The sequence below is a fragment of the Urocitellus parryii genome, chromosome 11, assembly GCF_045843805.1.
Source record: "Urocitellus parryii isolate mUroPar1 chromosome 11, mUroPar1.hap1, whole genome shotgun sequence".
NCBI lineage: Eukaryota > Metazoa > Chordata > Mammalia > Rodentia > Sciuridae > Urocitellus > Urocitellus parryii.
The window spans coordinates 10,246,161-10,273,189 of record NC_135541.1 but is presented as its reverse complement, the minus strand read 5'-3'; the positions used below and the strand labels follow the sequence as shown (position 1 = coordinate 10,273,189).

The following is a 27,029-nucleotide window of genomic DNA, read 5'->3' as shown; positions in this document are numbered from 1 at the left end:
GGCCTTAAAAAAGAAAATTGCACTCTTCATCTCTGCCTCCTGGTGACAATAGTTGGCTGAGTGCTGACAACACACCAGGCCCTGGGTCCTGTACCTGACTTTTTACCTATGTTGTTCTTTTGTTTTTTTGGCACTGGGGATTGAGCCCACAGGTGCTGTACCACTGAGGTATGTCCCCATCCCTTTTTGTTTTGAGATAGGGTCTTGCTAAGTTGCCTAGGCTAGCCTCAAACTTGTGGTCCTCCTGCCCAGTTTCCCAGGTAGCTGGAATTACAGCCATGCACCACTGTCAAGTGTTGGTATATACAAATTCTTATAAGCTACCTCAAGCCGCTGTTAGAGTGAGGAGGAAGGGAGAGTAAGGGGCCTCCTCATTGACATGTAATCTCTTCCGTTCCTGGCTGTGCTTTTTTTTTTTTTTAAGTGACTGGGGATTGAACCCAGGGATACTCTACCACTGAGCCACATCCCTAGCCCTTTTTATTTTTATTATGAATCAGGGTTTCGCTGAGTTGTGTGGGGTCTCGCTAGATGCCAAGGCTGACTTTGATCCTGCCATCCACATTTCTGAGCCCCCCGAGTTGCTGGGATTGCAGGCATGTTCCACAGTGACCAGCTACCTCCATTCTTTGTCCCTGTAACAAATGTGTTAAATCTTCCCATAGGCCACTTGTTATTGGAGACACTGCCAGGGCCTGCCTATGGTAGGCTGCAGGCAGAGCTCCAGGCCTGCTGCTTCCCAGAGGCAGCAGCGTGGAACTTGACAGCTGGCCGTGGCTGCATTCTTAGTTTTCTGGTGCCCAGAGTGTGCCCTGCCTGGCCTTGTTCTTTTGGACATGTTGAGGACACTCTAAATGCCATTTTGTTACTGGAGGGACCTATTGAACTGCGTGGAGTGGGTTTCATGATCCAAGTGGAACCTTCCTCACAGATAGTCTGCGTGGTTTGGGCCTGAAGGCAAATGAGGTGGTTCAGCAGCACCGTGCCCAGGCCCCACCCAGGCACACCTTCTCTGCTGTTGTAGCTCTGCTGAACTTCACCATCCTGCAGCTGCAGGGCCCTGACCGGAGCAGCTGGTCTTTGCATGTGGCCCCATGCCGTGGCTGGAGCAAGTCTGCAACTGAACTGTTTTTTCATTGAATTTTGAAAGGTCTGCATATGAAGGTGCACGGAACGTACAGGTTGAGTTTAAATTATGCATCTAGATATCCAGGCAAAGTAATAGAATGTGCCCAGTGCCTCAAAAGAGCCCCACTGCCCTTCTCCAGCAGACGGGCCCTCCTATGGATTGTGGTTGATTGGTCCACTGTTTTGACTGCTTTACCACCTGTTTCAGTTGTCCCTTGCTGCACAGACCTCCCAAACTTAGTGGCTTAAGCCATCAGTGATTATATTTCTCACAGTTTGTGGGTTTCCTGGGCAGTTGTTTAACATCTTGGGATGATGGTTGAGGTCATTCATGCGACAACATTTGGTGGGCATCTGGGCTGGGAGGTCCAGGAAAGCATCTCTCTCATTCCAGAGCCCTGGTGTGTCGAATGGCCTCTCCGGGTCAGGGTCTTCTTCAGAGCTACTGCTCATGATTTCCAACAGGAGAGCTTGGGCTCCCCAGCAACATGGCAGCCAGGTCCTCAGGCACCTTAAGGTCCAGATCTGGTTGTACCCTATTTACTAGAGTCCTTGCTGGACCCATCCCAATTCCATAGGAGGTGAGGGGGCCCTGGCAGGGATGGAGGAACAGAGTCAGGGCCCATTTGTCCGTGTCTGAATTCTCTGATCAACAGAACGTCCATTGTGCCTGCCTGGAGACACCCTGAGGTGTCCTTCAAATGCGTCCCAGAGAATTCTTCATGAGGTCCCCATGGCTGGGTCCAGTCACGCTGTTTGTCATCAGGAGAGCACCCAGCTCTGAACCCTGCCATCTGGCCCATTAGTTGGGGATAAAAACTGAGCCAGTGGAGGTGGCACTGGGGAATGGTACCTGATTGCAGTCAGGACTTAGCATCGAAAAGTCACGTCAGTCTGAGTGGCTGAGGTTCCTGGGAAGCCAGGTGTCATTGGGGGCTCTAAAGTTTTTTTTCTAATTGGTCATGTATGCCAGCAGACTGCATTTTTGACATTGTACACAATAGGGCCACAACTTCTCATTCCTCTGGCTGTATGGGGACGCATTTTCTGCATCTAAAAGGAAGACATGGGGCGTGAAAGGCTCTAGAGTCTTTTTTTTTTTTTAACTTCCAGTGCATTTATTGTAAATCTGCTTTTTAAAAATTCAGTAGTATTTCATATAAATGAAAGAATCACAATTTTCAAGAATCCTGAGGCAAATTGTTTTAAAATGATTTTTTTTTTTATACCAGGGATTGAACTCAGAGGCACTCAACCACTGAGCCACATCCCCAGTCTTATTTTGTATTCTGTTTAGAGACAGTGCCTCACTGAGTTGCTGAGGCTGGTTTTTTTTTTTTTTTTTAAGAGAGAGAGGTTTTTTTTTTTTTTTTTAAAGAGAGAGTGAGAGAGGAGAGAGAGAATTTTTAATATTTATTTTTTAGTTCTCGGCGGACACAACATCTTTGTTGGTATGTGGTGCTGAGGATCGAACCCGGGCCGCACACATGCCAGGTGAGCGTGCTACCACTTGAGCCACATCCCCAGCCCTGAGGCTGGTTTTGAACTTGAGATTCTCCTGTCTCAGCTTCCTGAGCCTCTGGGATTAAAGGTGTGTGCCACCGCGCCCGGCAAAAAAGAAAATATTCTCGGGACTGGGGTGTAGCTCAGTGGCAGATCACTTGCCTAGCATGTGTAAGACACTGGGTTCGATCCTTAGTACCACATAAAAACAAATAAAATAAAGACATTTTTTAAAAAGAAAATCTTTCAACAAATGAGCCACGATTTGAGTTTAATTTTTTAAAATAGTTCCTCCATTTTTTAAAATTTGGTCTTTTTAGAGCTACATGACAATAGAGTGTATTTTGACACATTATGCATACATGGAGTATAACTTTAGAAGTACTTTTGACTAGCACCCACATTTATCACCAGTCAAGCAGGAGAGGAATGTGGGGGTCCCTGCACCTGTCCTTGAGTGAAAGACCTGCATTCCAGGGTGGCTGGTGGGTGCAGCCTTCTGATGGAGCAGTCTCGTCACTGTCACTTAGAAGGGCAGCAGGCCTGGTAGTGTGGGGAGTGACTGGCTGTTGATCTTATTCCTGTGGCTTTGGTTTGAGGTGACCCTTCATGCATGCACCCAGGACAGGGCTACAGATGCTCTTGGTCCTGTGCGTGACCCATCATCTTTGCCGCTCTGCCCTTTCCCCTGCCTCTCTAAGCTTGGCCGTCCTGGTGTCCTCCTGTGAATGCCCTGTGGATCCGGAGGTGGGTTGCTGCCTAGTCCGTCAGCCCTTCTGGGAGAAGGACTAGGTCAGCAGCATCTCGCCTTCCCTGGTGTGGCCTGGGGGAGGGAGCTGTTCAGTTGTAGAGATCACAGGGCTGCTTCTGCAGGTGACATCATTTGGATATGCCTGCTGTCACACCATGGGCTCCTCACAGATGTGCTGGGCATCTATTTGAGCTGCTACTCACATGAGCCTGGGAATGGGCTGCTGTGTCTTCTCTCCCTGTTTGACTTCTCTCCTCTCCTGCACGCCCTTCCCTCCTCTTGCTTCTTTCTCCTTCCCTTTTATCCATTCCTCTTTCTCTTCTCTGTCTTTGACTCCTTGTAGGTGACTCTGTTGGAACAGCCTTAGAAGAATCAGAGGCCTTGCTTTTCTCCTCCTGACACCTGCATTTGGGGAGAATCCCACCTCTGGTGGGCGTGCTGCTGTGAAGGGTGGGCTGGCGTCAGTGCGCAATGGTGTGTGGGTCACACAGTTGCTTTAGTGTATGTGCACCAGGAGGGAGGGAGTTAGAGGGACAGGCCACCAGCCACCCTATCCTGGGAGCCTCTACTGGTCTTCTAAAAACAAGGGCACACACCTAGCTCCCCGGCTGGTGTTTCAAGCCCAGGAAGGCAGTTTGGCTGGGCTTTGACACCTCCCCAGGAGCTCCATGGTGAGACCACAAAAGCTCATTGCCGCATTGGGTCCCAGACAAGCCAGCAGGCCTTTGCTCCTGTGGCCAGCAGTCTCTCTGTATATCTTCCTGGCGAGGCAGGCCAGTTTCCTGCTGGAGGGTCCTTCTTTCCTCAGGCCCCAGCCAGTGGGACTTCGGAACCCCTCTGTCCTATAGGGGTTTTGCTGCTGCTCTACAGGAGTGTTTTTTTTTTTTTTTTTAAATCACATCTTTTATTTATTTATTTATTTTAAGAGAGTGAGAGAGAGAGAGGGAGAGAGAGAATTTTTAATATTTATTTTTTAGTTCTCGGCGGACACAACATCTTTGTTGGTATGTGGTGCTGAGGATCGAACCCGGGCCGCACACATGCCAGGCCAGCGCGCTACTGCTAGAGCCACATCCCCAGCCCTCTACAGGAGTTTTTAGCCCGGGAGACACCGCCTCCCAGCCCAGTTTTCAGGTCAACTCCTAAAGCCAGGCCTCCTGCACGGAAGGCTGGGTGTGGGCCTCATGTGCAAGTTGTGAAGCTGATTGAGGATTCTGCCCTATGTGGACCCTCGTTTCCCTCTTTCTGCACTTGACAGGTGGTTTACTTGGGGCTCCTGGAGGAGGGAGAGGGTGACTGGGATCTGAGACCAGGACTTGCTCACACACCTGCACATTCCTGTCTGTTAACATGCCTGTTCCACTCTCAGGTCAGCATGGCCCAGGCCTGTCCTTGCCTCTTGCCTTTGGTTCCATGTGCCTCTTGCCTGTTGTGTACCCACTCTGGGTCCTGGCCTCGGAACTCCAGCAAGAGCACTTAGCCTAGAAACTGGATGTCGTTTCTTTACCGTGTCTGAAGCTCGGGGCCAGTGCAGCTGTGGTTCTCCCCTGCATTCCTTCAGGTCACCAGCGGGAGCTGGCTCTTCCCAGGGATTGAGGACCTTAGGAAAAGGTGCCTTTACGAGGTGTCCTATGCCTGCAGAATGTTTGCCCTCACTGGCCTGTGCAGCCATGGCTAGTTTGCTCTGGAGAGGTCTCAGCAAGCATGGAGGCTGACTGCCACCTCTTGCCTTCAGGCAGCCTCTGACTCTCCCTAGAGATGCTTCAGCTCCAGCCCAGGCGTTGGTGGGAGAACTGGTAGGGTCAGAGCAGGGTCCCTGTCTGTGTGAGGGGACAGAGTGGGTTGTCCAGGTCTTTGCAGTCCAGGTCTTTGGAACTCACCACTCAGGCTGTGATGCTGTGCTGTGGGCCCCTCCCAACTGCCATGTTTTTGCTTCATTTGTTGGGTGACGCCCTGAGCTCAGGAGACACATATTCTTCTGTTTGGTTCTTTTGCAGAGCTGGGAGTCGAACCCAGGGCCTCACACATGCTCGGCAAATGCTCTACCATTGAGCTGCTGCATTGCAGCCCTTGTGTTTGTTTTTTTGACTGGAAATTGAACCTGGGGTACTTTAGCACTGAGCCCCCTCCCCAGCCCTTTCTGGTTTTTGAGACAGGGTCTCATTAAGTTGTTGAGGCTGGCTTCAAACTTGTGATTCTCCTGCCTCAGTCTCCCGAGTCACTGGGATTACAGGTGTGCACTGCCACAGCTGGCACATACCCCTACTTTTGAGGTTTCCAGACACCATGGAGTGAGTGGCCTCGGCCTCTTGCAGCACTGACTTGTGGCTTTCGGAGCAGCTCATCCCAGCAGCCAGCCACACATGGTCCCCGCAGCTCCAGGCTGCAGCACAGTGACTCTCCCATGAGGCTGGTGTAATGGGAACAGCCAGAGCTGCCGCACCCCTGCAGAGAGCCCCGAGGTTCCTCACCTGCCCAGGAGCAGCTCTGACAGATGTGTCCTCTGCTGGGTTTCAGACCCGGTTTTGGAGCAGCTGGTAAAGAACCATCACCACTGTTGAGATCCTGGGCTGGCACAACAGCCTCCCTGCTCATCCATACAGTGTGGGCGCAGTGGGTGCTGGTTTTTATTTTGAAACTTTCCAAAATTGGGCCTTTCTAGAAAGGAAGCCCTGCTTGTTTTTCCTAGTAAATTGCCGATCTTGAGGTGGACCCTGCAGCAGTGCTGGGTGGCAGGCGAGCTGGTTTAGATACTTATTTAGTCATGGTTTGTGCAGCTCATGATAATTGGGCTCCCGGCCAGGGAATTTTTCTGAGCACATTTCTTGAGATGGTTGTGAGATTTCTAGGCATTAAGTGAGGCCCTTGACAGAGGAACTAGCCAGGCCAGCAGCTCTTAGGATCACGATTGGAGTTCCTGTTTCTCCTGGGAAAGTCAGCAGGACAGAGGTTTCTGGTGGCAGGTGACTCCTCAACCTTACGTAGTTCCCAGAGTCTGTGAATCAGAAAGGTTGAGCAAGCCCAGCTCTGCAGGGCAAGGGAGCTTGCCCCGAGCCCGTGGGTGCGGTGGGAGAGGGACTGAGCTCTGTACCTAGTCAGTGCAGAACTAAAAGGATAAGTGATACAAGGGCCACCTTGTTGTTTTCCCAAACATTTCACTTGTCTGTGACAAAACACAAAGTAGAAGGGTCTTAAAGCTAAATGGGCCCCGTTGAACATCCATCTTTTTCTGAGATTATGTGGTAATATTCTTTTCGTAGAAAATGTTAACCTGACCAATGTCCTTTCTTCATTAAAATCACAACAGCAGGGTTTTGTTGTTTGCTTTTGTGACTCTTTAACATCATCATCTGGTAAGACACAAGGGTAGTGTTTGGTGTTGGACCCTGGGTGCTTTCTGGTTTGGAACATCCCTGTTTGGTGGACCTGGAGTAGGGAGCCTCTGCCCATCTTGACTCACAGCAGAGAGCCAGCCCCATCTCGGGAGAAGCGCCTCTCCCTGGTTTCATTCTCTATCTCCTCCCCGAGTCTCATCGGGCAGCTTGGTGGGGTGAGGGTGCTGGCGCCTCTCTCGGTGCTAACAGAGGCCCTTGGCATCCTGCAGCCATGGACTTCCCCCAGCACAGCCAGCATGTCCTGGAGCAGCTGAACCAGCAGCGGCAGCTGGGGCTTCTGTGTGACTGCACCTTTGTAGTGGACGGTGTTGACTTCAAGGCCCACAAGGCGGTGCTGGCAGCCTGCAGCGAGTACTTCAAGATGCTCTTTGTGGACCAGAAGGACGTGGTGCACCTGGACATCAGTAACGCGGCAGGTACCCCACAGGGTCAGGGCGACTTGTCGAGGACTCCTTTTGTGCTAGGAGCGGGGTGATAGTGGAGCCAGGGAGGCCAGGACGCAGGCTGGAAGTAGGCCTTGGGATTGAGGAGGGAACGGGTCCTGGTCTGGGCTCCCAGCCTGGCATAACAGAGTGAGGGGTATGGGGCGAGGTGTCACCCTCCCTTTTTATGGATGTGGCAGCTGAGACCTGCAGAGATCAGGAGCCTGGCCTGGAGGTCAGGTGGCGGTGGTGGCAGAGCCCCAAGGAAGCTGATGCTGACACAGGTGGACCGGAGAGTCCTCTAGCGGTGAAGTGCAGGGCCTGGGCCTAGAGCGTGCAGGGTGGCCTTCCCACCCTTTGTCCCCTCTGGGAGGCTGTCTGCTGGGCTGACCCCAGCTGCCCACCCTCCAGCTCAGGAGAAGGCGATGGCCTGCCACTCAGCTTTTCAGAACTCCTTGGCCTTGCCATACTGAGTGGAGGGCTGGACGGGCTGCTGGTGTCCGCCTTGAGGTGGGTCTGTGACAGTGGCTTTCCTGTCTTTGGCAGGCTTGGGGCAGGTGCTGGAATTCATGTACACAGCCAAGCTGAGCCTGAGCCCCGAGAACGTGGACGATGTGTTGGCCGTGGCCAACTTCCTCCAGATGCAGGATGTCATCACAGCATGCCATGCCCTCAAGTCACTCGCTGAGCCGGCCACCAGCGCTGGGGAACACACAGAGGCCTTGACCGCGGAAGGTCAGAGTACAGGCAGCTTGTTATGAACAGGCAGCCAGAGACTCTTGGGGGCCTGCCTCCGACTCAGGGTCACCTCCCTGAGTCTCAGTTTCCTCATCTGCCCTTCCTCCATTGTGGGGAGCTGGTGAGCATTGGCTGCAGTTTTGTCTGAGAAGGGCCCTCTGCTGCCCTGTCCAGTTTGTTGCCAGCAGGGGACAGGGAGCCACCTAGGTGGCTGCCCGTGCACGTGGGTGGGGCTTGCTCCCACGCCTCCTCCCACGCCTCCTGCAGCCACCTCCTCCCACTTTATACTCTCCCCTGACATCCTCAGAAGCCCTTGGCTGTCTGCTGTGGGCCAAATGCTCTACACTTTCAGGGGACCTTATTCCTCTCCCGTGGTCAGCATCCTACTTACACATGGGGCTGTCAGTCGGTGCACCCCCAGAGGCAGAAACTGCTGCTGCTGCTTTCCCAGTGCCCGCTGGCGGCCAGGCACAGCACTGGCGCCTGGGGAACGATGTGTCCAGTGACCACACTGACTGAACAAACCACTGTTTAGATGTGTCCCCAGGGAGGACCCAGAAGAGCTTGGCAAGTTCTGGGATACCTGACCACGCCCCCCAGGTGGGCACTCTGTGGGAAATGGCAGATCTGTCCTGTTCTATCTCCAGGAGGGGACAAGAGAGCCAGAGAGGAGAAGGCTGCTGCCGCCACACTGACCAGGCTGGACCAAGCAGGGAGCAGCCCACCTGCAGGCCCAGGGCGAGAGCTCAAAGAGGAGCGGGGCGGCCAGGCTGGGAGTGCCACCAGCGGTGAGTTGTGATCTGGGGACCAGCTGGCTGCCTGATGGGAGATGGTGGGCAGCAGGAAGTCAGAAGGCTATCCCATCCCCTGCCAGCAGCCTGGACAGGGACAGGCTTCCGCACTTCTAGAGTCCACCTCCGCGACAGACCTACGGCTTGTTGTGCAGTCTGTCCAGCCAGGCAGAGTCACGAGCTGCTTGGGGCCTCTCCTGGGCCACAGCCACCCCCAGGGGCCTGGACAGGGGAGGCTTCAAGCCCTTAGATGGATTGTCCTAATCCAGCCTCTGGTGCTGTCCCCTCCCCTCAGGTGCAGAGCAGACGGAGCGGGCTGACGCGCCTCGGGAGCCCCTGCCCGTGGAGCTCAAGCCAGACCCCACGAGCGGCATGGCTGCTGCAGAGGCTGAGGCCGCCTTGTCAGAGAGCTCAGAGCAAGGTACCCTCCCCACTGCCTCCGCCCCGCCCGGGCAGCGCTGCCTCCAGCCTCACTCTCCTTGAGTCTTGACTTGTCATGGTCCATGTCCTGGCAGCTCCCATCAGCACAGAAGTGTTGGGGTGCAGCCTTGGAGCTCTGCTCCCACAGTTCTGGGCCCCACACAGTGTGCTGCTGTCCCCCCACCTGTGCTGTGGGCTAACTGGGGCCCACATCTGCATCCCCCAAGTAGCAGATGGCAGGTCACGGACCCTAGGTGCTGAAGACGTTTCCTTGCCACTCCCAGATGCTCCCAGGGCCCCCGCTAGGTTCCTAGGCGGGACTTCGAGGCCGACCCGGGGGCTCTTCTCCGTCTGCTTCAGCGCTGCCCTTCTCTGCAGAAATGGAGGTGGAGCCGGCCAGCAAAGGAGAAGAGGAGCGGGAAGAGGAGGGCACGGGGCCAGCGGTGGTGAAGGAGGAGGGGCCTCAGCTGGAGAATGGAGACGCCCCCGAGGAGAACGAGGAATCAGCAGGCACAGACTCGGGGCAAGAGCTCAGCTCAGAGGCCCGGAGCCTGCGCTCGGGCACCTACGGGGACCGCACCGAGTCCAAGGCCTACGGCTCCGTCATCCACAAGTGCGAGGTGCGGGCCGCGGGTGGTGCCAGCCCTCCGTCGCGCTCCCGCTGCAGCCCCTCACCACGCCTTCCCGCTGCGCCCGCAGGACTGTGGCAAGGAGTTCACGCACACGGGGAACTTCAAGCGGCACATCCGCATCCACACGGGGGAGAAGCCATTCTCGTGCCGGGAGTGCAGCAAGGCCTTCTCGGACCCTGCTGCGTGCAAGGCGCACGAGAAGACGCACAGGTACCTGCGCCGCCTCCCCACTGTCCAGGCTGCGCTCTGGGCCCCGTGGGCTCGCCCCTCCCTGACTGCGCCTCCCACCACCCAGCCCCCTGAAGCCCTACGGCTGTGAGGAGTGTGGCAAGAGCTACCGGCTCATCAGCCTGCTGAACCTGCACAAGAAGCGGCACTCCGGCGAGGCGCGCTACCGCTGCGAGGACTGCGGCAAGCTCTTCACCACTTCCGGCAACCTCAAGCGACACCAGCTGGTGCACAGCGGGGAGAAGCCCTACCAGTGCGATTATTGTGGCCGCTCCTTCTCCGACCCCACGTCCAAGATGCGCCACCTGGAGACCCACGACACTGACAAGGAGCACAAGTGCCCTCACTGTGACAAGAAGTTCAACCAGGTGGGCTGCTGGAGCACCCTGCTGATGGCGCAGAGCAGACAGGGCCAGAGGGAAGCTGCCAGGGTCTGCAGAGTGGCTGTCCCAGGAGGGTGCGCCCGCTGCTCTGTCCAGGCAGCCCCAGGCCGGTGGAGTCTGGCGGGGTTTAAATCAGAGAGAGCCGGCGGCGGGCGTGTCCTTTCACTGCTGGGACTTGGAACATGCCATCTGGCTTGAGAAGACGGGGAGCCACTCCAGCCCTCTGAGAGACCTGAGTTTTAGTGGTTCCCTAAGGGAGGGGGAGGGGAGGGGATCAGAGGCCAAGTGCGTGGGGTGGCCCTTCTGACCCCCTCCCTGGGCACAGGTGGGGAACCTGAAGGCCCACCTGAAGATCCATATCGCGGACGGGCCTCTCAAGTGTCGGGAGTGTGGGAAGCAGTTCACCACCTCAGGTAGGCCCAGGGCTGCCCTGGCTGCCCTCACAGCCCTGCTCCTTGGCCCCCGGGCCCCATGCCAGGCCTGCCATGGGTCTCACCACAGGGAACCTCAAGCGGCACCTTCGGATCCACAGCGGGGAGAAGCCCTATGTGTGCGTCCACTGCCAGCGACAGTTCGCTGACCCCGGTGCTCTGCAACGGCATGTCCGCATCCACACCGGTGGGTGAGCAGCCCCTGTGCCGTGGGGGCCCGGGTGGGGCGCACAGGGAGAGGTGGGTGCTGATGCCTTCCCCTGCCTCTGTCCTCAGGCGAGAAGCCTTGTCAGTGCGTGATGTGCGGCAAGGCCTTCACCCAGGCCAGCTCCCTCATCGCCCATGTGCGCCAGCACACTGGGGAGAAGCCCTACGTCTGTGAGCGCTGCGGCAAGAGGTGCCCCTCTCCCCCATGCCAGCGCCCTGCCCACAGTGAGGGGGTTCTGTTGGGAACTGCGCAGAGTGCCACCCCAGCCCCAGGCTTTGCTCCCAGGGTCCTGTCTGATCCATATGTGGCCAGAGGCCTCTCAGTCTGGCTGGGGATGGCTTGAGCAGATCAATCTAAGCCCCTCCCCTTGGCCCTACAGATTTGTCCAGTCCAGCCAGTTGGCCAATCACATCCGGCACCATGACAATATCCGCCCACACAAGTGCAGTGTGTGCAGCAAGGCTTTTGTCAACGTGGGGGACCTGTCCAAGCACATCATCATCCACACTGGTGAGCATGTGCCCACCCACTTGCACATCTCCCTGCTCAGCCCCGACTTGCAGGTGGGATGGGTGAGAAGGGGGAACCCCCAGATCCCAGCCTTGGCTGCCGGTGGCCCTGGAGGCAGTTCAGTTGAAGTGTGGACTCCTTAGAGCTTCCAGTGGGCCAGTTGCTACTGGAGGAGGCTGTCAGCTCGGTGGCCACCCCAGAGCTTCCTGCTGGACAAGACAGGGCTGCAGGGGAAGCCGAAGCCTGGATCCCCCCCTCCCCCCCCGCCCTCCACCATGGCAGGAGCGAACCTTGCCTCCCCCCAGGAGAGAAACCTTACCTGTGTGACAAGTGTGGCCGAGGCTTCAACCGGGTGGACAACCTGCGGTCCCACGTCAAGACTGTGCACCAGGGCAAGGCTGGCATCAAAATCCTGGAGCCAGAGGAGGGTGGCGAGGTCAGCGTAGTCACTGTGGATGACATGGTCACGCTGGCCACTGAGGCACTGGCAGCAACGGCCGTCACTCAGCTCACAGGTGATGGCCGTGGGCAGCCGAGGGTAGTCACCTGTAGCTTGCCTCGAGTGGCAGCAGCGGGCACATGTCTCTGGCCTTTGCCTCAGGGCCTGCCCATTCTGTCCACAGTGGTACCAGTGGGGGCTGCGGTGACAGCTGATGAGACGGAGGTACTCAAAGCCGAGATCAGCAAGGCCGTGAAGCAAGTGCAGGAGGAAGGTGAGGGGGCCGCCCAGGGTGTGAGCCCTGGGGAACGAAGGGCCCTGCCCACCCTGACTGCCGCCCCCACCTCCACAGACCCCAACACCCACATCCTCTACGCCTGTGACTCCTGCGGGGACAAGTTCTTGGATGCCAATAGCCTGGCTCAGCATGTTCGGATCCACACCGCCCAGGCACTGGTCATGTTCCAGACTGACGCGGACTTCTACCAGCAGTACGGGCCGGGCAGCACGTGGCCAGCCGGGCAGGTGCTGCAGGCCGGGGAGCTGGTCTTCCGCCCTCGGGACGGGGCTGAAGGCCAGCCTGCAATGGCAGAGACCCCACCCACAGCTTCTGAATGCCCACCGCCTGCTCAGTGAGCAGGCAGCCCCTCTCTTGACTGTTTATTTAAGGATGGATGGCACCCTGGAACTGAAAAGGGTGGCCCATTCCCTAGAGAGAATAAATTTGATTATTTTCTAATGCTGCCTGTAGGTCCCTGTGGGGGTGGGCCGGTGCTGGCAGCTGTGGCTGATGCCACAAGAAGGCTGTGCCACAAGAAGGCTGCACGATCCAGGGACCAGCTCTCTTCAAAGAGCCCTGCTGCTCCTCCTGTGGAGCATAGCCAGGATCCGTCCATGCCCAAGCCAACTGCCTTGTCCACAGTGGGTGGAGCAGCACACAGGGCCGTGACCCCAGCAAGCACCACTATGGCCTTGCTCCCCTCGCCCGGGGGCGGGGGGGGGGGGTTCAGCCGGGGAAGGGACCAGTGGGAAGGACCACAACTGCTCATGGAGACCTAGGCGACCAAGAGCCCAGTCTATGGTCTCAATGGCTTTGCCTCCTGTGACCACGTCTGTTGGGCCTGCCCTTGGGTTCTCTCAGCCAGGCAGACGGAAGAGCCCTTCCTCCCAGGACCACGGCCCCTGCCTCCAGACCCCAATACCCACATCCTCCGCGCCTGGTTTTCCCCTGTGTCAAAGTCTGAAGTGCCTTCCGCATGACCTGGGAACCATTTGGTGCCTTGACATTTCAGTGGTGTCTGCACCACAACCTTGGAAAATTTGTTCAAGTTCACCGTCCATGTCAGGCAGCAAGGGGCAGAAGAACATGCTGGGCTCTGTGCTTGCTTCACAGTAGTCATGCCAGTGCTGGGAGGCCAGTGTCATCCTGTGGGAACAGTTTACCTGCCTGAATCAGTGAAGCCTCCACCTGGAGGGACAAAGGACCAGTGGGAGCAATGCTAGCAGGGCTGCCCATCCTTCTTCCTGGTGACAGGGAGGCCCCTCTCCTGGGGTCACCCACAGCCACAACCAACCCTCCTGTCTTGCACAAGCCCACAGGCCTGTTTGTAGTCCTGTTGTGACAGTGAGAAGACACCCAAGACTGTAGTCCCCATATCCCTGTTCCTACCTTCTGATCCAACCCCACGGTGGTAGGGGGGCAAGGGCCAAGTAGCCCACCACTCCTCCCGCCCCAAGCAGGCACAAGGTTAAAGGAGTCCCAGAGAGCAGCACTAGGTCAGCTGGGGCCCCATCCCACCAAACAGAAGGGACAAGGCGAGGCGGATGGAGTTAGTCTGTAGGGGTTCGTTTCACTCATGTCAGCGGCTGAAGCGCCTCCGGCACTGCCCAGGAGTGACTCGGAACCAACCCTGGAGCTTCACAAATTTCTTAAGCCACAGCACTGGAAAATGTTGACAGCCCAGCACTGGTGACAAAAATCACTCTTGTACCAGATAAAATGCTCGCTGGGGAGCATTAAGTGGCAGAAGAAAGGAAAGAGGCCCTGCAGACTTGGGGGTGGGCAAAAGCAAAGCCAGGGCAAGGGCGAGCTGTTCCCATAGCCAAGGACCCTTGGTTCTCCCACCCCAGTGACAATCACATCCACACTTGAGGTGTTTTGTATTTTTTAATAAAGTTTGTAATCCAATGGACACACAAAACAAAACTGCGCTGAGAAAAACAGTTTCATAAATTAATAAGTGTTAGGAAGTTGGGGAGAGGCCCGGGTCACAGGAGGAGGGGACTGGCTAGTCTTTGTACAGGTGCTGTGTGACACTTCCACGTCGCGGGAGCGGGGCCCGTGCTGTACTGAAGCGCACTTATACAAATGAGTGACGATACAAAGTCTGAGTATGAAAATAAGATTTTCTCTGAAAACACATTTTTGGCACAGATTAAAAAAAATGTATGTCGGGGAATTTTGATTTTTTAAAGTCAGTATTATATATATTTATATATATTATATATTTATATATACACACATCCGAGTTCTGCATATCCCACCAAGGAAGAAAATCCTTCTGTTTGCTCTTGTTCGACTGTGAACCGTGCACCCCGGTGAGTCAAAGGTGGTGGCAGCAGGAGAATTAAGAAAGGCGACACGTCCGATGAGCTGGGGAAGGGAGGTGTGGTGGGGCAAAAAAACCCAGTGAAATGTTCCTTGACCCCAAGGTTTCAGCAGAAGTCTGAGTCCTGCAGGAGAGTCCGCGATGTGTGTTCACACACCACATGTCCAGAGCGTCACAGCCTGTCTCACTGTGCAGAAGTCCAAGTCACTAATTTAGTGCAAAGGCAGTTCTGTTTTCTTGTTTCTTAAAAACAAAACAACAAAAAAAGGAATTCTACTGCCCTGTTCCTTTTCTCTAAAAAAAAAAAAAAAAAAAGGAGAGAAACAGCCCCAAGGTGTCTGCAAGTCTGTCGGTCGGTGGTCTGTCCTGGACAAAAGCGTCCTGTAAACATACAAGGTAGCAGCACCACCGCCCAGAGGTCTGTCCCACGGAGCTGGGCAGGCGCCCGGGCACGGGAGGATGGCGTCTGTCCCTCTGCAGCTTCTCCTCCGCCTGGCTGAGTTGTCTGGTGTTCATTTTTTGCAGCAGAGCCTTGGGAAAATGCCCTGAGGTGATGACCATTCCGAGGCTCACACAGAGGCAATGACAATCATGAGGTGGGGAGAGATGTTGGAGATGCTGGCAAGGAGGTCAGGGGCCAGGCGGGACAGGTGGCTCTCGGAGAACTCACAGGGTGGGAAGATCTGTAGCACATAGGCGGGCTGGAGAAGGGGCGAGAGAGAAAGTGGGACCTTCTGCCTTCATGTCACCCTCCCCACTACACTCCCAGCAGGCCCTGGAGAGGCCGGATGCAGAGGCAGCCTAGGTCAGCTTCCCGGCCACGGCCACGGCCACGGCCGTCAGATGAAAGCAGCGCCAGGAAGCTCTTGCTGCCGGCCTCTCTGCCCAGCGCGAGGAAATCCTCTCATCTGCTCCCCTGGCTCTTCTCTTGAGGACAGCAACACACTGCTTGTTGCCTCTACCCCAAAATGCCTTACTGCCCAGCAGCGCCCTCTAGCTGGCACTGGTGATCCACGCCAGCACGCTGGCCAGCCCCCCTGTTCTAGACTGGCCCCACTGGCACACACTCGTGGGGCGGGCAAGAGCACAGACTGACCTGATTGGAGCCAGGATTGGGGACGTTGATGATCCCAGCTGCCTGCTTGGCCTGTAGGTAAGTGATGAAAGCAGCCTTAAGGGACTCGGTCTGGCTCACCACATCCTCTTGGTCACGACCACAGGGCAGAGCCAGCAGCAGACAGTAATCAGTCTCCACCTGGGGCAGAGAGGCCAGTGGTCAGGGGCCTTAGTCAAGTGTAGCCTTGTCCAACCCACGGTGTTAAGCCCACGGGAACCCCCGCCTTCGAGATGGCCTGAAGTTCACCCTGGTATTTGTTCAAAGAAAGAAAGCCCTGCTGCTCTGTTCTGGGTCGAGGTGTTTTACTCCAGGGCCATCAGTGCCTTCCTGCCTGGGGTAGGGTCAGGGGCTCTCCAGGACCTCTCGAATCTTACCGTCATTCTTCGGGCAACCCCCTCCAGCTGTGAGGCTTCTAGCCGCATTCTCTGGGCGATCCTCAGAGGGGGGCCTCCTTCAGAGAGGGGGAGGCTCCGGTGGGCCAGGACGTTGTTGCCAGAGACGAAGTGGAGCTGCACGGCAGCTGTGTCGTTCTTGAGGGCCAGCAGGCCTTGCCACACGATGGGATACTTCTGCTCACAGGGGACAGAGCAGAAGCGCACTCAGGGCCAAAGGCCAGCCATGCCGGCCACAGCCCTAGCGGATCTGTCATGGGGAACCTCAGGACATTAGCACAGCACAGAGTCTGGGAAAGAGAGGGCAGGGCCCCGTGCTTACCTTCAGAAGCTGGACCATATCCACAGGCCTCTGGGAAGTCAAGTGTGAAGAGGAATCTTGCTTGGATGCTGGCTGGGCTTCAGTGTGCGGCAGAGGAAGCCCTGGTGGGGTGCTGGGGCCCGAGGTTGTAGGAACAAACAATGGCTGCTTTGGGGCAGCCTGAGAGGGAAGAGGGGCTGGGAGATCAGGCTTCATGGAGACAGACACAGGGGACGGGTAGGACGTCTGGCTGGCTTCCACCTGTGCCCTCTGAACCTGGGCATGGGGCTCAGGTGGCCTGCTGGCAGGGACAGTTTGGAGGCGAGGCTGCTCAAGTCCTCCTGTCTGGGTCCCCTTTGCCTCTTGGGAGACCTGAGGCATCTTGCTAGTTGGTGGCTGGCCAGGCTGGCTGAGCGGGGAGGGCTGGCATGGTGGCACAGGAGGGGCAGGCTGCGAGGGCTGCACTGGCTGGGCAGGCTGCGTAGACTGTGCAGGCTGCGTGGACTGCAAGGCCTCACCTTCAGGAGGGCCCTAGAGTTGGAAGGAAGGCAGGGGACACAATCAGAGTCTGCTACACACATGTCACTGAACCCAACAAAAGATCCAAGGGACAACAGGAAAAAGTCCAGTTGTGGGGCAACTCCATCCAGTTCAGGGCACACAGCAGCGTTAACCAGCCACGGCTCTTGGGGACCCTGGTAAGGTGAAGTCACCGTGACCTCCCTCCCCACCAACCATTCCCACAGAACTCTTTCCCCACATCTAGAGTTTTCCAATGTGATCTGATTTTGTCACCCCCAGGCTTAGGAAGTCCCCTTTCAGCCCAAGCTTGCCTGTGCCTTGACAGTGGCTTTGCCCAAAGGCTGACTTCCTAACCCACCCGCACTTCAAAGCCACAGAGTTCCCCAAGCACATGGCCAAAAGATGGAGGAGGCACCCAGCACCCTCACCTGGGCAGGAGTCTTGGTCCGAGTTGGGAGCCCAATTGAGGAAGCAGCAGGAAACTGAGTGTGTGTGAGCTGGGCCGGAGCGTGGTAGGTCCGGATGTCCCCGTATCTGTACTCCTGGAACAACTCTCCACTGGAGTGCACTATCTGCACCCCATGGGTCACCACCACAGGTGGGGTCAGAGGCAGCCCTTGGAGTTGGTTGCTGGGGGTGACCGTGAGGATGCGGGCTTCGCTGTGAGGGGCAGGGGCGGGGGCAGGTGTGGTCTTGGTATCTGGGGTCTTGGCAGTCTCTTTCCCCATTTGCTGAGGGGCCTTGCTGGCTGGTGGCACCTTCACGACCCCCTCTGCAGGTCTGGGTTGCTCGCTGACGGCCGTCACGTGTGGGTGCACCATGATCCTCACGTCACGGGGCACTGTGTACGGGTGCAGCCGGTACTCGGACTGCATGACCAGCACCTCTGACTGCACAGGGGCCGCAGCTCGAGCCACAGGGAGGTGGTAGTGCACCTCCTCCTCAGGAGGGTGCTGGGGGGCCAGGGCAGGCACCCCGGCCGTGGCTGGCTGCGGAGTGCCGGCACGCTGCGGGGCCCTGACTTCTATCTGTTGGGGCTGCAGGGGGGCCCGAGGAGAGTGCAGCGTCTCCGGCCGGATGCTATAGGTGATGCTGGGCAGCGTGGGTGTGTTCATCCTCACCTCCCCCTGGGACAAGTGTCCCAGGGACACAGTCTGGGTGATGCTGTGTGGTGGCATGATGACAGACTGCTCCGGGTGTATGCTGGAGATGAACTGCGGCACTGGGATGCCTGCGGCCAGCATGACCGTGGCATTGGTTGAGAGCGCTGTGGAGGTGGTGCTGTTGGGGTGGCACGCCCTTGGGAACGGGGACGGCGTGGGCCCGCTGGGTCGAGGAGAATGTGCGTCTGGCTTTGTGGCTGCCAAGTGGGAGACAGTTCGATCTGTCGGGGTGCTGGGCCCTGAGGTGATGTGGTTCACTTCTGCAGGCAGTTTGCTAGGCAAAGCAGGAGGATGGTGGGGCGTCAGAGTGGACCCCAGATTGGCTGGCTGAAGGACCTTGGTCTCTATTTTGAGGGTGACGGGGTCGGCAAGTTTTTTATTAGTGGTGACTATGCTCGGGGTGAGGACCAGCTGGTTGTGAACCAGCACTGGGGGGGTGTTTATGCCCTGGGTGAGAACCTTCACTGTGCCACCCTGAGTGACAGGTGTGGACACAGAGAGGTGAATGGGCTCTGGCTTCTCCAGTGATGGACGGTCAGCCTTAACAGATGAAATCACAGGGGAGGCATTGTATGTCTGGGCCGTCAGGACCAGGGTGGAGTGGGTGGCCACGTTGGCAAAGCCTGAGGGAGCCTGAGGGCCTTTGGGTGCAGATTGTGATGGTGTAACAGAATCGGGTTTGACCTGGGACTTTGACACCGACTGCTGAAATTCAATGTCCATTGCACTGGCCGGGGGTATCTGACTAATCTTGGCGCTGATGCGCTGTGGGCCTTCAGTCTTCTGCCCTGAATAGCTCAGGAGCACAACGCCTTCCGAAGTGTTCACACGCAGCCCGGCGCCGGAGCCCGTGTCTGCCGGGCGGTCGTCAATCACAGACATGGACCCAGGGTGGAACCGACTGTTTTCATTACTGCTTGATCTCTGTTTGCACTTTGCTGATGGCGCAATCACCGCACCAGTCACGGTCGCTGCGCCTGTTGTAGCAGTTGCACCACCAGATGCAGCAGTCACCGTCCCCGCTGTGACAGTCACTGCCCCTGCAGTGGCATTCACAGCGCCTGTGGCTGCATTCACTGCACCTGGGGCAGTGTTCACGGTGCCCACGGTGGCGTTCACTGGAGTGGTGAGGACGTTCACTGGCGCCGTGAGGACGTTCACAGGCCCCTTCAGGACGTTCACAGGCCCCGCAGGGGTGCTCACCAGACCTTTGAGCGTGGCCACCGAGCCCTTCACAGGGCCTTTCAGGGCATTCACCGGGACCAGAGAGACATTCACCAGGCCGGTCAGAGCGCTCACCAGGCCGGTCAGTGTCTGAGGAGCGGGCTTGGCCAGCGTTATCTTTTGTGAATTCTCCAAATCAATGCTGACGGGCATCCGGCTAATGACCGACGTGATTTTAGGAGCAATGACTGGGGCCACCTTTTCCTTGTCGGTGGCTACGGGAGCCTCCAAGGCTTGTGTGTCAGAGGTGTTTGTTACAGGGGCCGCTGGTTTCTCTTCTAAAGGAGGCTTTTTAGATTCAGCTGGAGGGGGTGGTGCCTCGTGAAGGCAGGGGGCAGCACTCACAGGCTCTGCAATGGCCGTGGTGACACTTGTGGAAGTGACGCCTGTGGCGGACACGTATTTGGGGTCCATGAGGATCTTCCTCAGCGTGCTAGAACTGGTGTCCACGTCAGAGGCCTTTGTGTCTGGGGGAAGAGCTGGAGACGGCGTGGATTGAGTCCGCGGCTCCTCCTGCCTTGTGATCCATTCTGTCACCTTAGCAGGGGGACTCTGGTTTGGAACGGCCCCAGAGGTGATAAGAGGTGGTGGAAGCTTTGCAACAGTCACAGAGGGAATTGTGGGCGGGGGTATGCTCGAGTCGCTGGGCGGGGTCACTGGGTCACTTTCAATGATTGAATGTACCTTGAACCTGGCTTGCGCCTCCTCATCCACGGGTGCTGGCTGGGCAGGGGTCGGGAGGTCTGGGGGCGCGGGCGCTTTGGTTGGAGTCTTCTCCTCAATGCTGCTTTCCTGGGCCGGACTCTCGGGAGGTGGAGTCTTGCTTGGGTCGGAAGCACATGCCTGAGGAGGGGGGGACTGAGGCTTTTCACTCTGCTTTTCCTCCAGTGGGGGTTCTGGGGGGCGTTCGGGGGTCCCCTCATCCGCTGCAGGGCTCTTGCTTGGAGCGGGGGCCGGCTCGGGGGCAGGGGTTTCCGCAGCAGCACCTGCCTTCTTGTTTGCATTGCGCTTGCGGCGAGATCGAGTTGTCTTCTGGCGCCCTTTGTCCTTACGAGTGGGAGCAACTTCTGCTTCCTTTGACCCTTTGGCTTCCTGCTCCGGTTGGGAGGGCTCACTGCTGTTCCCTCTGGCTTCCTTTGCATCTGCTGGGTTTGCCGAGGGGTCAGGGGCACTGGCTGGTGGCCCTGAAGACTCTGTAGCAGCCTCTGTCTCCAGGATGCCAGACACGGCCTCATGGGTCTCGGGCTCCATGCTCTGCTCTGGGGGCTGCAGGTCTGCCTGAGATTCTGCAGGGTAAGGGGGAGGTGCAGGGAAGTTTTCTGGCTCCCCAGGAATGTCATTGATGATGGAGCCAATGGCTGCAGCCAGTTCGGTTTCGCTCGCCTGGTGTGCAGGTTTGTCCCTGTCCTCTGTGGCAGGGCCCTGGGATGCACCTGCAGCTGCCGCCTTGAAAGCACTGGCAGAGGTCTCGGTGAGCTTTGCGATATTCTCCACGGCCTGCTCGAGCTCCGTCTGCTTGGCTAGCTGCGTGGCTTCTGGGGCAGACACGTCTTCCTTCTCCGGTTCCTTGCTGGGTTCAACTGGATCATTTTTCAGCTGGGATGAGGAGCTACTATCCTTTTGGAGATTCTCACTTTTCTGGGGGGAGGCTGCCGCGATTCCGGCTTCCCTGTCCACGGCCTGCACTGTAGCCCCCTCGGCCACAGCAGGACTGACGGCCGTGTCCATGGTTTTCAAATGTGCAGATCTGTCCACTGCTGACCTAGAGTTCCGAGATCTTCCTCTCTTTGATTTGGAATTTTTCTCAGGGGCTGGTTTTTTCTCCACCACTTCAACTGGGGGAGTCTCGGGTACATTTCTGTCCGTGTTGCTTTCTTTTCGATCCCGTTTCTGTTCACTTCCTGCTTCTTCTTTATCAGCCTTGGCCTTGGTGTTATTTTCTTTCGAGTTCACCTGGGGACTCGCCTCAGTGGCAGCCTCGGCATCGGCTTTTGGCTCGCTCTTCCCCCTTTTCCCCTGGGGGCCGGCCGCTGCTGCTGACTTTTGTGACCTCGGGGACCTCCACCCCTCAGCGGGCCTGGGAGTCTCCGCGGGTTCCTTGGCCTCGTGCTCCTCGTCCTCCTCGGCTCGGCGGCGTGTCTTCGGAGGCCTTCCCCTGCGGGGCGTGGTGGGGACCACTGCAGCGTCCTGAAGCTCTCGCTCCAGGCGCTTCCTGGTCACTCGCGGTTGTTCAACAGGCTCTTTGGCTGGAGAGCGGCTGTCGTGGTCACCCATGGTGGCATAGACACTCCTGACGTTCCGACGCCTTGTGCGGCTCAGGGGCAAACTTGGCTCAGGGTGCTCGGGATCTGCTGCAGAGTTTTTAGAAGCAGTCCTCGTGATCTTCTCCGCCTCCATCTTCAGTTCTAACAGCTTCTGTGCCTCACCCCGAGGGGAGCCGGCCCGCTTGAGCTTCTCCCGGTCTATCCTCTCGCTCTTCCTCGTGACAGGCTTCTCCACCACACTGGCTGCCGCTGCCTGAGCAGGGGCCTTGGAGCGCTTGCTTTTGTTTGGCTTTTTATCTTTTGCAGCAACTGGAGGATCAACCACTACGCCTTCAGAAGCTTGAGGCTGCACCTCAGGAACAACTTCAGCATTTTGGTTCGTATTAGCCTCAACATTTGCTGCTGCGTCCGGCTTTTCTGCTTTTGGCTCGTGGGTGTCCTCAGGCTTCTGAGTCAGTTTGGACAGTGGCTGGGTACTGTCTGGTTCCGGATCCACATTATTCTCTACTTGGGAAAATGAGGCGCCAGGAGTCGGCGGCTTGGTATCCAGGTAAGGCAGCGGGGCTGCGGGTGGACCATCTTCGGCTGTGAGGGGCGCCACGGCGGCATCTTTACTGGTGTCAGCTCCAGGAGACGAGTCTGCCTGCTCTGGTTGCTCCACAGGGACAGGAGCCACTTCAGCTACGGGCTTTGCTTCTTCTGAGGGGGTGGCTGGCTCCACACTCTTCTCTTCTGTCACTGAAGGCACCTCCACTGTTCTCTCACTGGTCGTCCTCTCTGGGGCTGATGGTGCCGATTCTGGAGCTGCAGGCGTGACACCAGGGAGCCCTGCTGCACACGGAGTCCTCAGTTCTGGCTCTTTACTCTCAGAAGCAGATTCTGGGGTCTTGGGTTGATTCTCTGTGTCTTCCTGTTTCTCCATCTCTTTGGGTTTTTGGTCTTTTTCTTTTTCTTTCTGTTGCATTCGTGTAAGCTCCACGAATTTGCTGTGGAACAGAACCACAGGCTCCTGCACCGAGTCACTGGTGCTGTTCGTGCCGTCAGATGCCTGCCTCCCGTATAACCTGCCAGAGATGAAGTCAGACTCTTCATCTTTCCTCTCTAGATGCTGCAGTCGCTTGGAATCTTGTTCAAAGATTGAGCTGTGTAAAAAACGAGAGGCAAATAATTCTTGCCTCTCCTGCTCCTCTTCTTTATGATCATCTTTTTTATCATCCATTTTCCCTTCTGAATCAGTCCTGATCTTCTTCTTTTTCATGTACCAGGACGGAATAGGCCTTGGAGCAGAGTCAACCTTTTCTTTATCTTTGTTGTTTCGAAAGTTAGCAAATCGGGAGTCCCAATCCAGAAAGGACCAATTTTCTTCTCGGGATGAAGAGAGGGATTTAGCTCTTTCAAGCAAAGCTTTAGTATCTGGTGTGATTGTCTTATCCAACGCAAAAGAATAGAATTTGTTCCTTTCTAAAGAACTAGAGAGTCTTTCATCCCGCTCACGTAGTTTCTCTTCTCTGTCCCTCAATAAAAAAGACAATCGGGAACCTTCATAGAGTGCTGAGGCTCTAGGGGAGTGGGATTTGTGTTCACCATCTTCATCAGAATCAGAAGGCACCTCGCCAGGTTCCAAATCTCGTACAGACCTCTTTCGCAGGCTGTCTCTCTTAATTATGCTATTTGGGAAGCTCACATCAAATCTGCTGGCATCTTGTTTCATTTGAGAGTCCCAACGGTTCAGTTCATCTTCAGAATTCAAGACAGATAGTTTTAGTTTGGCCATATCTGCCATCTGTTCTCTCCTGCTAGAATCATAAGGATTAAATTTTAAGGACTCCTCTCTCACTGTTATATTAGAATAAGGGAGGCTTTTTTCATCTACTTTAGGAGACCCTTTTCCTGACATTAGCCTAGGAGAGCCTAGGGGATCATCATCCTCATGGAAGGAACCATGGCGGACACTGGGAGAACAGCCTGTTCTTTCGGAATCCTCACTGATTTGGCGTGAACTCCTGTAATTCCGCTCTCTCTTGGTACAAATATCAAAATCAACATGATCCATCCTTTTCTTTTTGCTGGGAGGAGAATCATCAGTGACATCCTGAGGAGGTTTGCCTACCTCATGAACAAGGCTGCGTCTTTCATATTCATCTACATCTTTCTTTGGACTGCCAAATTTCTCAGACTTGGCTATTTCCATTTCCATCTGCTGTTTTCTACGACTCTGCTCCATTTGTTTTCGGTAGCTCTGTGTGTGATCAATGTCAATGCCAATTTTTTCTTCAGGATTAACTGGATGTGGCTTCTCCTGGCCTGATCTCCGCTCAGGTGTTTCATCACGAAGACTGCAGTAGTTTTTCCTGACATCCTCTCGCTCTGGTCCTTGATCATCCAAGAGCTGCAGCTGTTTGAGCTGTGGTTTTGACGGGGTGGGCTTCTTTGACTGGATTTCTTGATTTTCCACAGATTCACCTACTGGTTCTCCCAGTCTTGTTTGTAGGTCTGAGCTGGGCCTTGAGCCAGACCCCACAGAAATACTGGCAAGCTCTTGACAGTCTTTGGGGCTGGGAACAGTATTAAGTCTGTCCAGCTTGATTTTTTTAGATTCTCTTTTAAGAATCTCTTTTCTCACAGGCTTTCTTTCAGTCTCTCCCTCCCTCATCAGAAGGACGTCTCTAGATGATACGTCAGACTGCTTTTTTAAAAGCACCCGAGCATCTTCCATCTCAGGACTGCTTTTCTTGACTTCTGGTTTTTGCCTTTCTGCTTTCAAACTGGAATCTGCAAAGCGCCTTTTCCTGGCTTCCAGCTTCTCCAGCTCCGCAGCACTCACACCATCAGCAGTCTGCTCGGACTTGAGGTGCTTCCGAGGTCTAGGCCTGCCTTCCTTATCTACCACCTCGGTGTGACTCAAAAGCACCTTTTCCTTTGGCACTTTCACTCTGGCAGGTTCCAGTTTAGACAGGTCGGATTTTGCAGGCTCCGTCTGAGAGGCCTGAAGTTTCTGGTCTAAAGCAGAAGACTTGCCAGCTTCGTTATCCAGCCTGGACTTGGGCTTCTCCAGGGGAGTGTGGTCGATGACCTTGCCCTCCTTCTCTTTCACTCGAGTCAGGACCACGCAGGGCATGAGATCCAGGCGGTTCTTTGCTATCCCATCTTTGTCGGCCTTTTCTCTGCTCAGTTTATTGGAACTCCTTGGTTTTTCGGGGCTCTGTTCTCGCTCATTTTCTTGGTCTGTTTCTGAAGACTGAGAACTAGGGGAATGGACTTTTCCTTTACGTTTCTGCTTGTCGGTTTTGTCCTTTTCCACTTTTTCCTTCCGTATTAAGCGCCTCTCTCTGTCCACTCTCTCAGGGTCAAAAGTCCGCTCTTTATCTGTCTTTTCATTTTTGGCATAGCGCTCCAGACGACACTTGTCCACTTTATCGTACCGTGGTGGGGAGAGGGAGCTGCAGCTGCCACTCCGGTCTGAGGACCGGCTGTAGAGTCTCCTCTCAGAATCACTGGGCAGCCTCTCTGCCTGTGAGGGAGACGCACCAGGGCTCTGAGGCCGTCGCAAGTGCACTGGACTCTGGCTCCGCTCTATGGGCCTCCTCTCATGGTCTCTGTCCCGCTCAGACTCAAATCTTTCGCGTTCTCTCTCCCGTTCCCTTTGCCTGTAACTGTATTCCCGAATATCCTGGTCATAAGGATCATTCCTGTAATCCCTGTATTCCCGAGGATCGTCATAATAGCGTGACTCATAGTAGTCCCCCTGGTATGTCTCCCATTCTGAGTAGAATTCTCTTCCTCGAGCTGGGTAGTCCCGCCTGGAGTCCTCGGGATATGTGCCTGGAGTGCGAACACTCTCGTAGTATGTCCGATCTTGGTTATAGTCATAGGATCCCCTTCGTTCTTCTCTGCCGAAACACACAAAAAAGATGACATTAGTTCTTTTGTTCTACTTTTGCATTATACCACAGACATGAGATCAGGAAGTCCCGGTGCTAAACATCTCTGACATTATCTAATCACGTGTTGAATTGTAGTTGCTCTCCAACACAGCAGCCACTAGACACAAGTACCTCTGAGCACTTAAAATTTTACTAAATTGAGAAGTGAATGTAAAATATACACCAGATTTTGCACTTTAAAAATACACCGCAACGAGATGATAAATGTTTAAGGAAACTGAAACATTAATTACCCTGATTTCACCATGACATTGTTTACATATGCCAAATTATCACAACATACAACAAATATGTTCAATTGTGTCAACTTCTAAAAAACAATTTAAAAAAAATAAGCTTCAAGAATTTATTTAAATTGATTTTAAAACTATATATTAAATAAATTTAATTCCATCTTTCTTTTTCTTTTTTTTGATACTAGGGATTGAACCCAGTAAGATCACATTCCTAACTTGAACTCACATCAAAACTTTCATCCTCTCAGGTAGAAAGGGCTTGCTCATCCTAAGCAGAAGCCATTAGCAGGAGTGTACTCAGCACATACACTCTACTGCAATAACAATAGAGAATTTAAGTCCCCTAAAAGCACAGACTTTGTCTTCTTAGCCACAATTCCCTAGCTCTCATAGTAGTGCTTGGCACATTGAGGCACTAACATATTTGCTGAAAGAATGAACAAGAGAAAAATATGTCAAAACTGCTACTAATGTTCTAACCCCTTTGAATAGCAAATAAAAGATCCAACACTGAACAGGCACTGGAAACATCACCAACATGTCATTATATACATTCATACTGAATTTTATTGGTTCACAGAAACTACTTTTTGATATCTTGTTGACATTTGATTTCACTAGATTCAAAATGACTACCCCACAGCAATCAGATTCTTTGCCTAAACACTGACTAGCCATCTTATAAATAAATGTTACCAGGCACTCACTGCCATCATAAATACATATCCCAAGAAAGTATTGCTTTTCTATATGAAGGTGAAGACACTATGTGCTTTCTAATATTGTAAAGAGAATAAGACATCCACCTAGAACGGACACTAGATGACTATCTGATCCTCAGCACCCTCCAAAAATGGGACAACAGAGATGGCCCTCCCTTCCCCCCGACAGAACACTTGAAGGATCAAATGAAATACTGTTTTGTAAATGGCAAAGCCCTATAAAAATAAAGTTATATTTTATTTATATTCCTGAGCTGAATCACGAGAGTAAAGCATCTTTTCCTTTCAGGCATCAACTAGTCACTGGGGTGACTCCCTCACTCTAAGGGAAAACAAGAATCCTTGAGCTACCCTGCAGGAATCATTCCACAGGCACTGCCACCTGAAGCCACCCAGGTCAAACTCAAGTCACAGTCAAGTCCTAGGCCCTCCTACTTCCTCTATTAGGAGATAACAGCCATTGGTCAGGGATAAATAACCATGAGAAAGCACCAAAAAAACAAAGACACGGGTCAGAACACCCACACTACATTACCCAACCCTCTTAAGACACGGC

At 54.9% G+C, this 27,029-nt stretch overlaps 2 protein-coding genes across 5 annotated transcripts in view; one reads left to right on the top strand and one right to left on the bottom strand.

Moving 5' to 3' along the window:
- Zbtb17 (zinc finger and BTB domain containing 17) overlaps positions 1–12,680 on the top strand; it is a 30,652-nt gene extending 17,972 nt beyond the window's left edge. Inside the window, exons 2-15 of one of the 2 annotated variants that reach the window (XM_026400787.2) lie at positions 6,987–7,193; positions 7,746–7,934; positions 8,585–8,725; positions 9,024–9,149; positions 9,527–9,768; positions 9,848–9,990; positions 10,076–10,376; positions 10,717–10,804; positions 10,893–11,009; positions 11,099–11,219; positions 11,410–11,540; positions 11,846–12,055; positions 12,164–12,253; positions 12,332–12,680. In XM_026400787.2, coding sequence (XP_026256572.1) covers positions 6,987–7,193; positions 7,746–7,934; positions 8,585–8,725; positions 9,024–9,149; positions 9,527–9,768; positions 9,848–9,990; positions 10,076–10,376; positions 10,717–10,804; positions 10,893–11,009; positions 11,099–11,219; positions 11,410–11,540; positions 11,846–12,055; positions 12,164–12,253; positions 12,332–12,615 — 2,390 coding nt within the window. In that variant the 3' untranslated portion in view covers positions 12,616–12,680. The remainder of the gene's footprint in view (positions 1–6,986; positions 7,194–7,745; positions 7,935–8,584; positions 8,726–9,023; positions 9,150–9,526; positions 9,769–9,847; positions 9,991–10,075; positions 10,377–10,716; positions 10,805–10,892; positions 11,010–11,098; positions 11,220–11,409; positions 11,541–11,845; positions 12,056–12,163; positions 12,254–12,331) is intronic. The other variant, XM_077791106.1, reaches the window with a different exon arrangement.
- A 2,438-nt stretch (positions 12,681–15,118) lies between these two features.
- Positions 15,119–27,029, bottom strand: part of Spen (spen family transcriptional repressor) — an 81,077-nt gene continuing 69,166 nt past the window's right edge. For all 3 annotated transcript variants that reach the window (XM_026400863.2, XM_026400864.2, XM_026400865.2), the window contains 5 exons: positions 17,349–25,461; positions 16,420–16,929; positions 16,080–16,274; positions 15,685–15,843; positions 15,119–15,289 (listed from right to left, as the gene is read on the bottom strand). In XM_026400863.2, the coding sequence (XP_026256648.1) occupies positions 15,158–15,289; positions 15,685–15,843; positions 16,080–16,274; positions 16,420–16,929; positions 17,349–25,461 (9,109 nt within the window). In that variant the 3' untranslated portion in view covers positions 15,119–15,157. The remainder of the gene's footprint in view (positions 15,290–15,684; positions 15,844–16,079; positions 16,275–16,419; positions 16,930–17,348; positions 25,462–27,029) is intronic.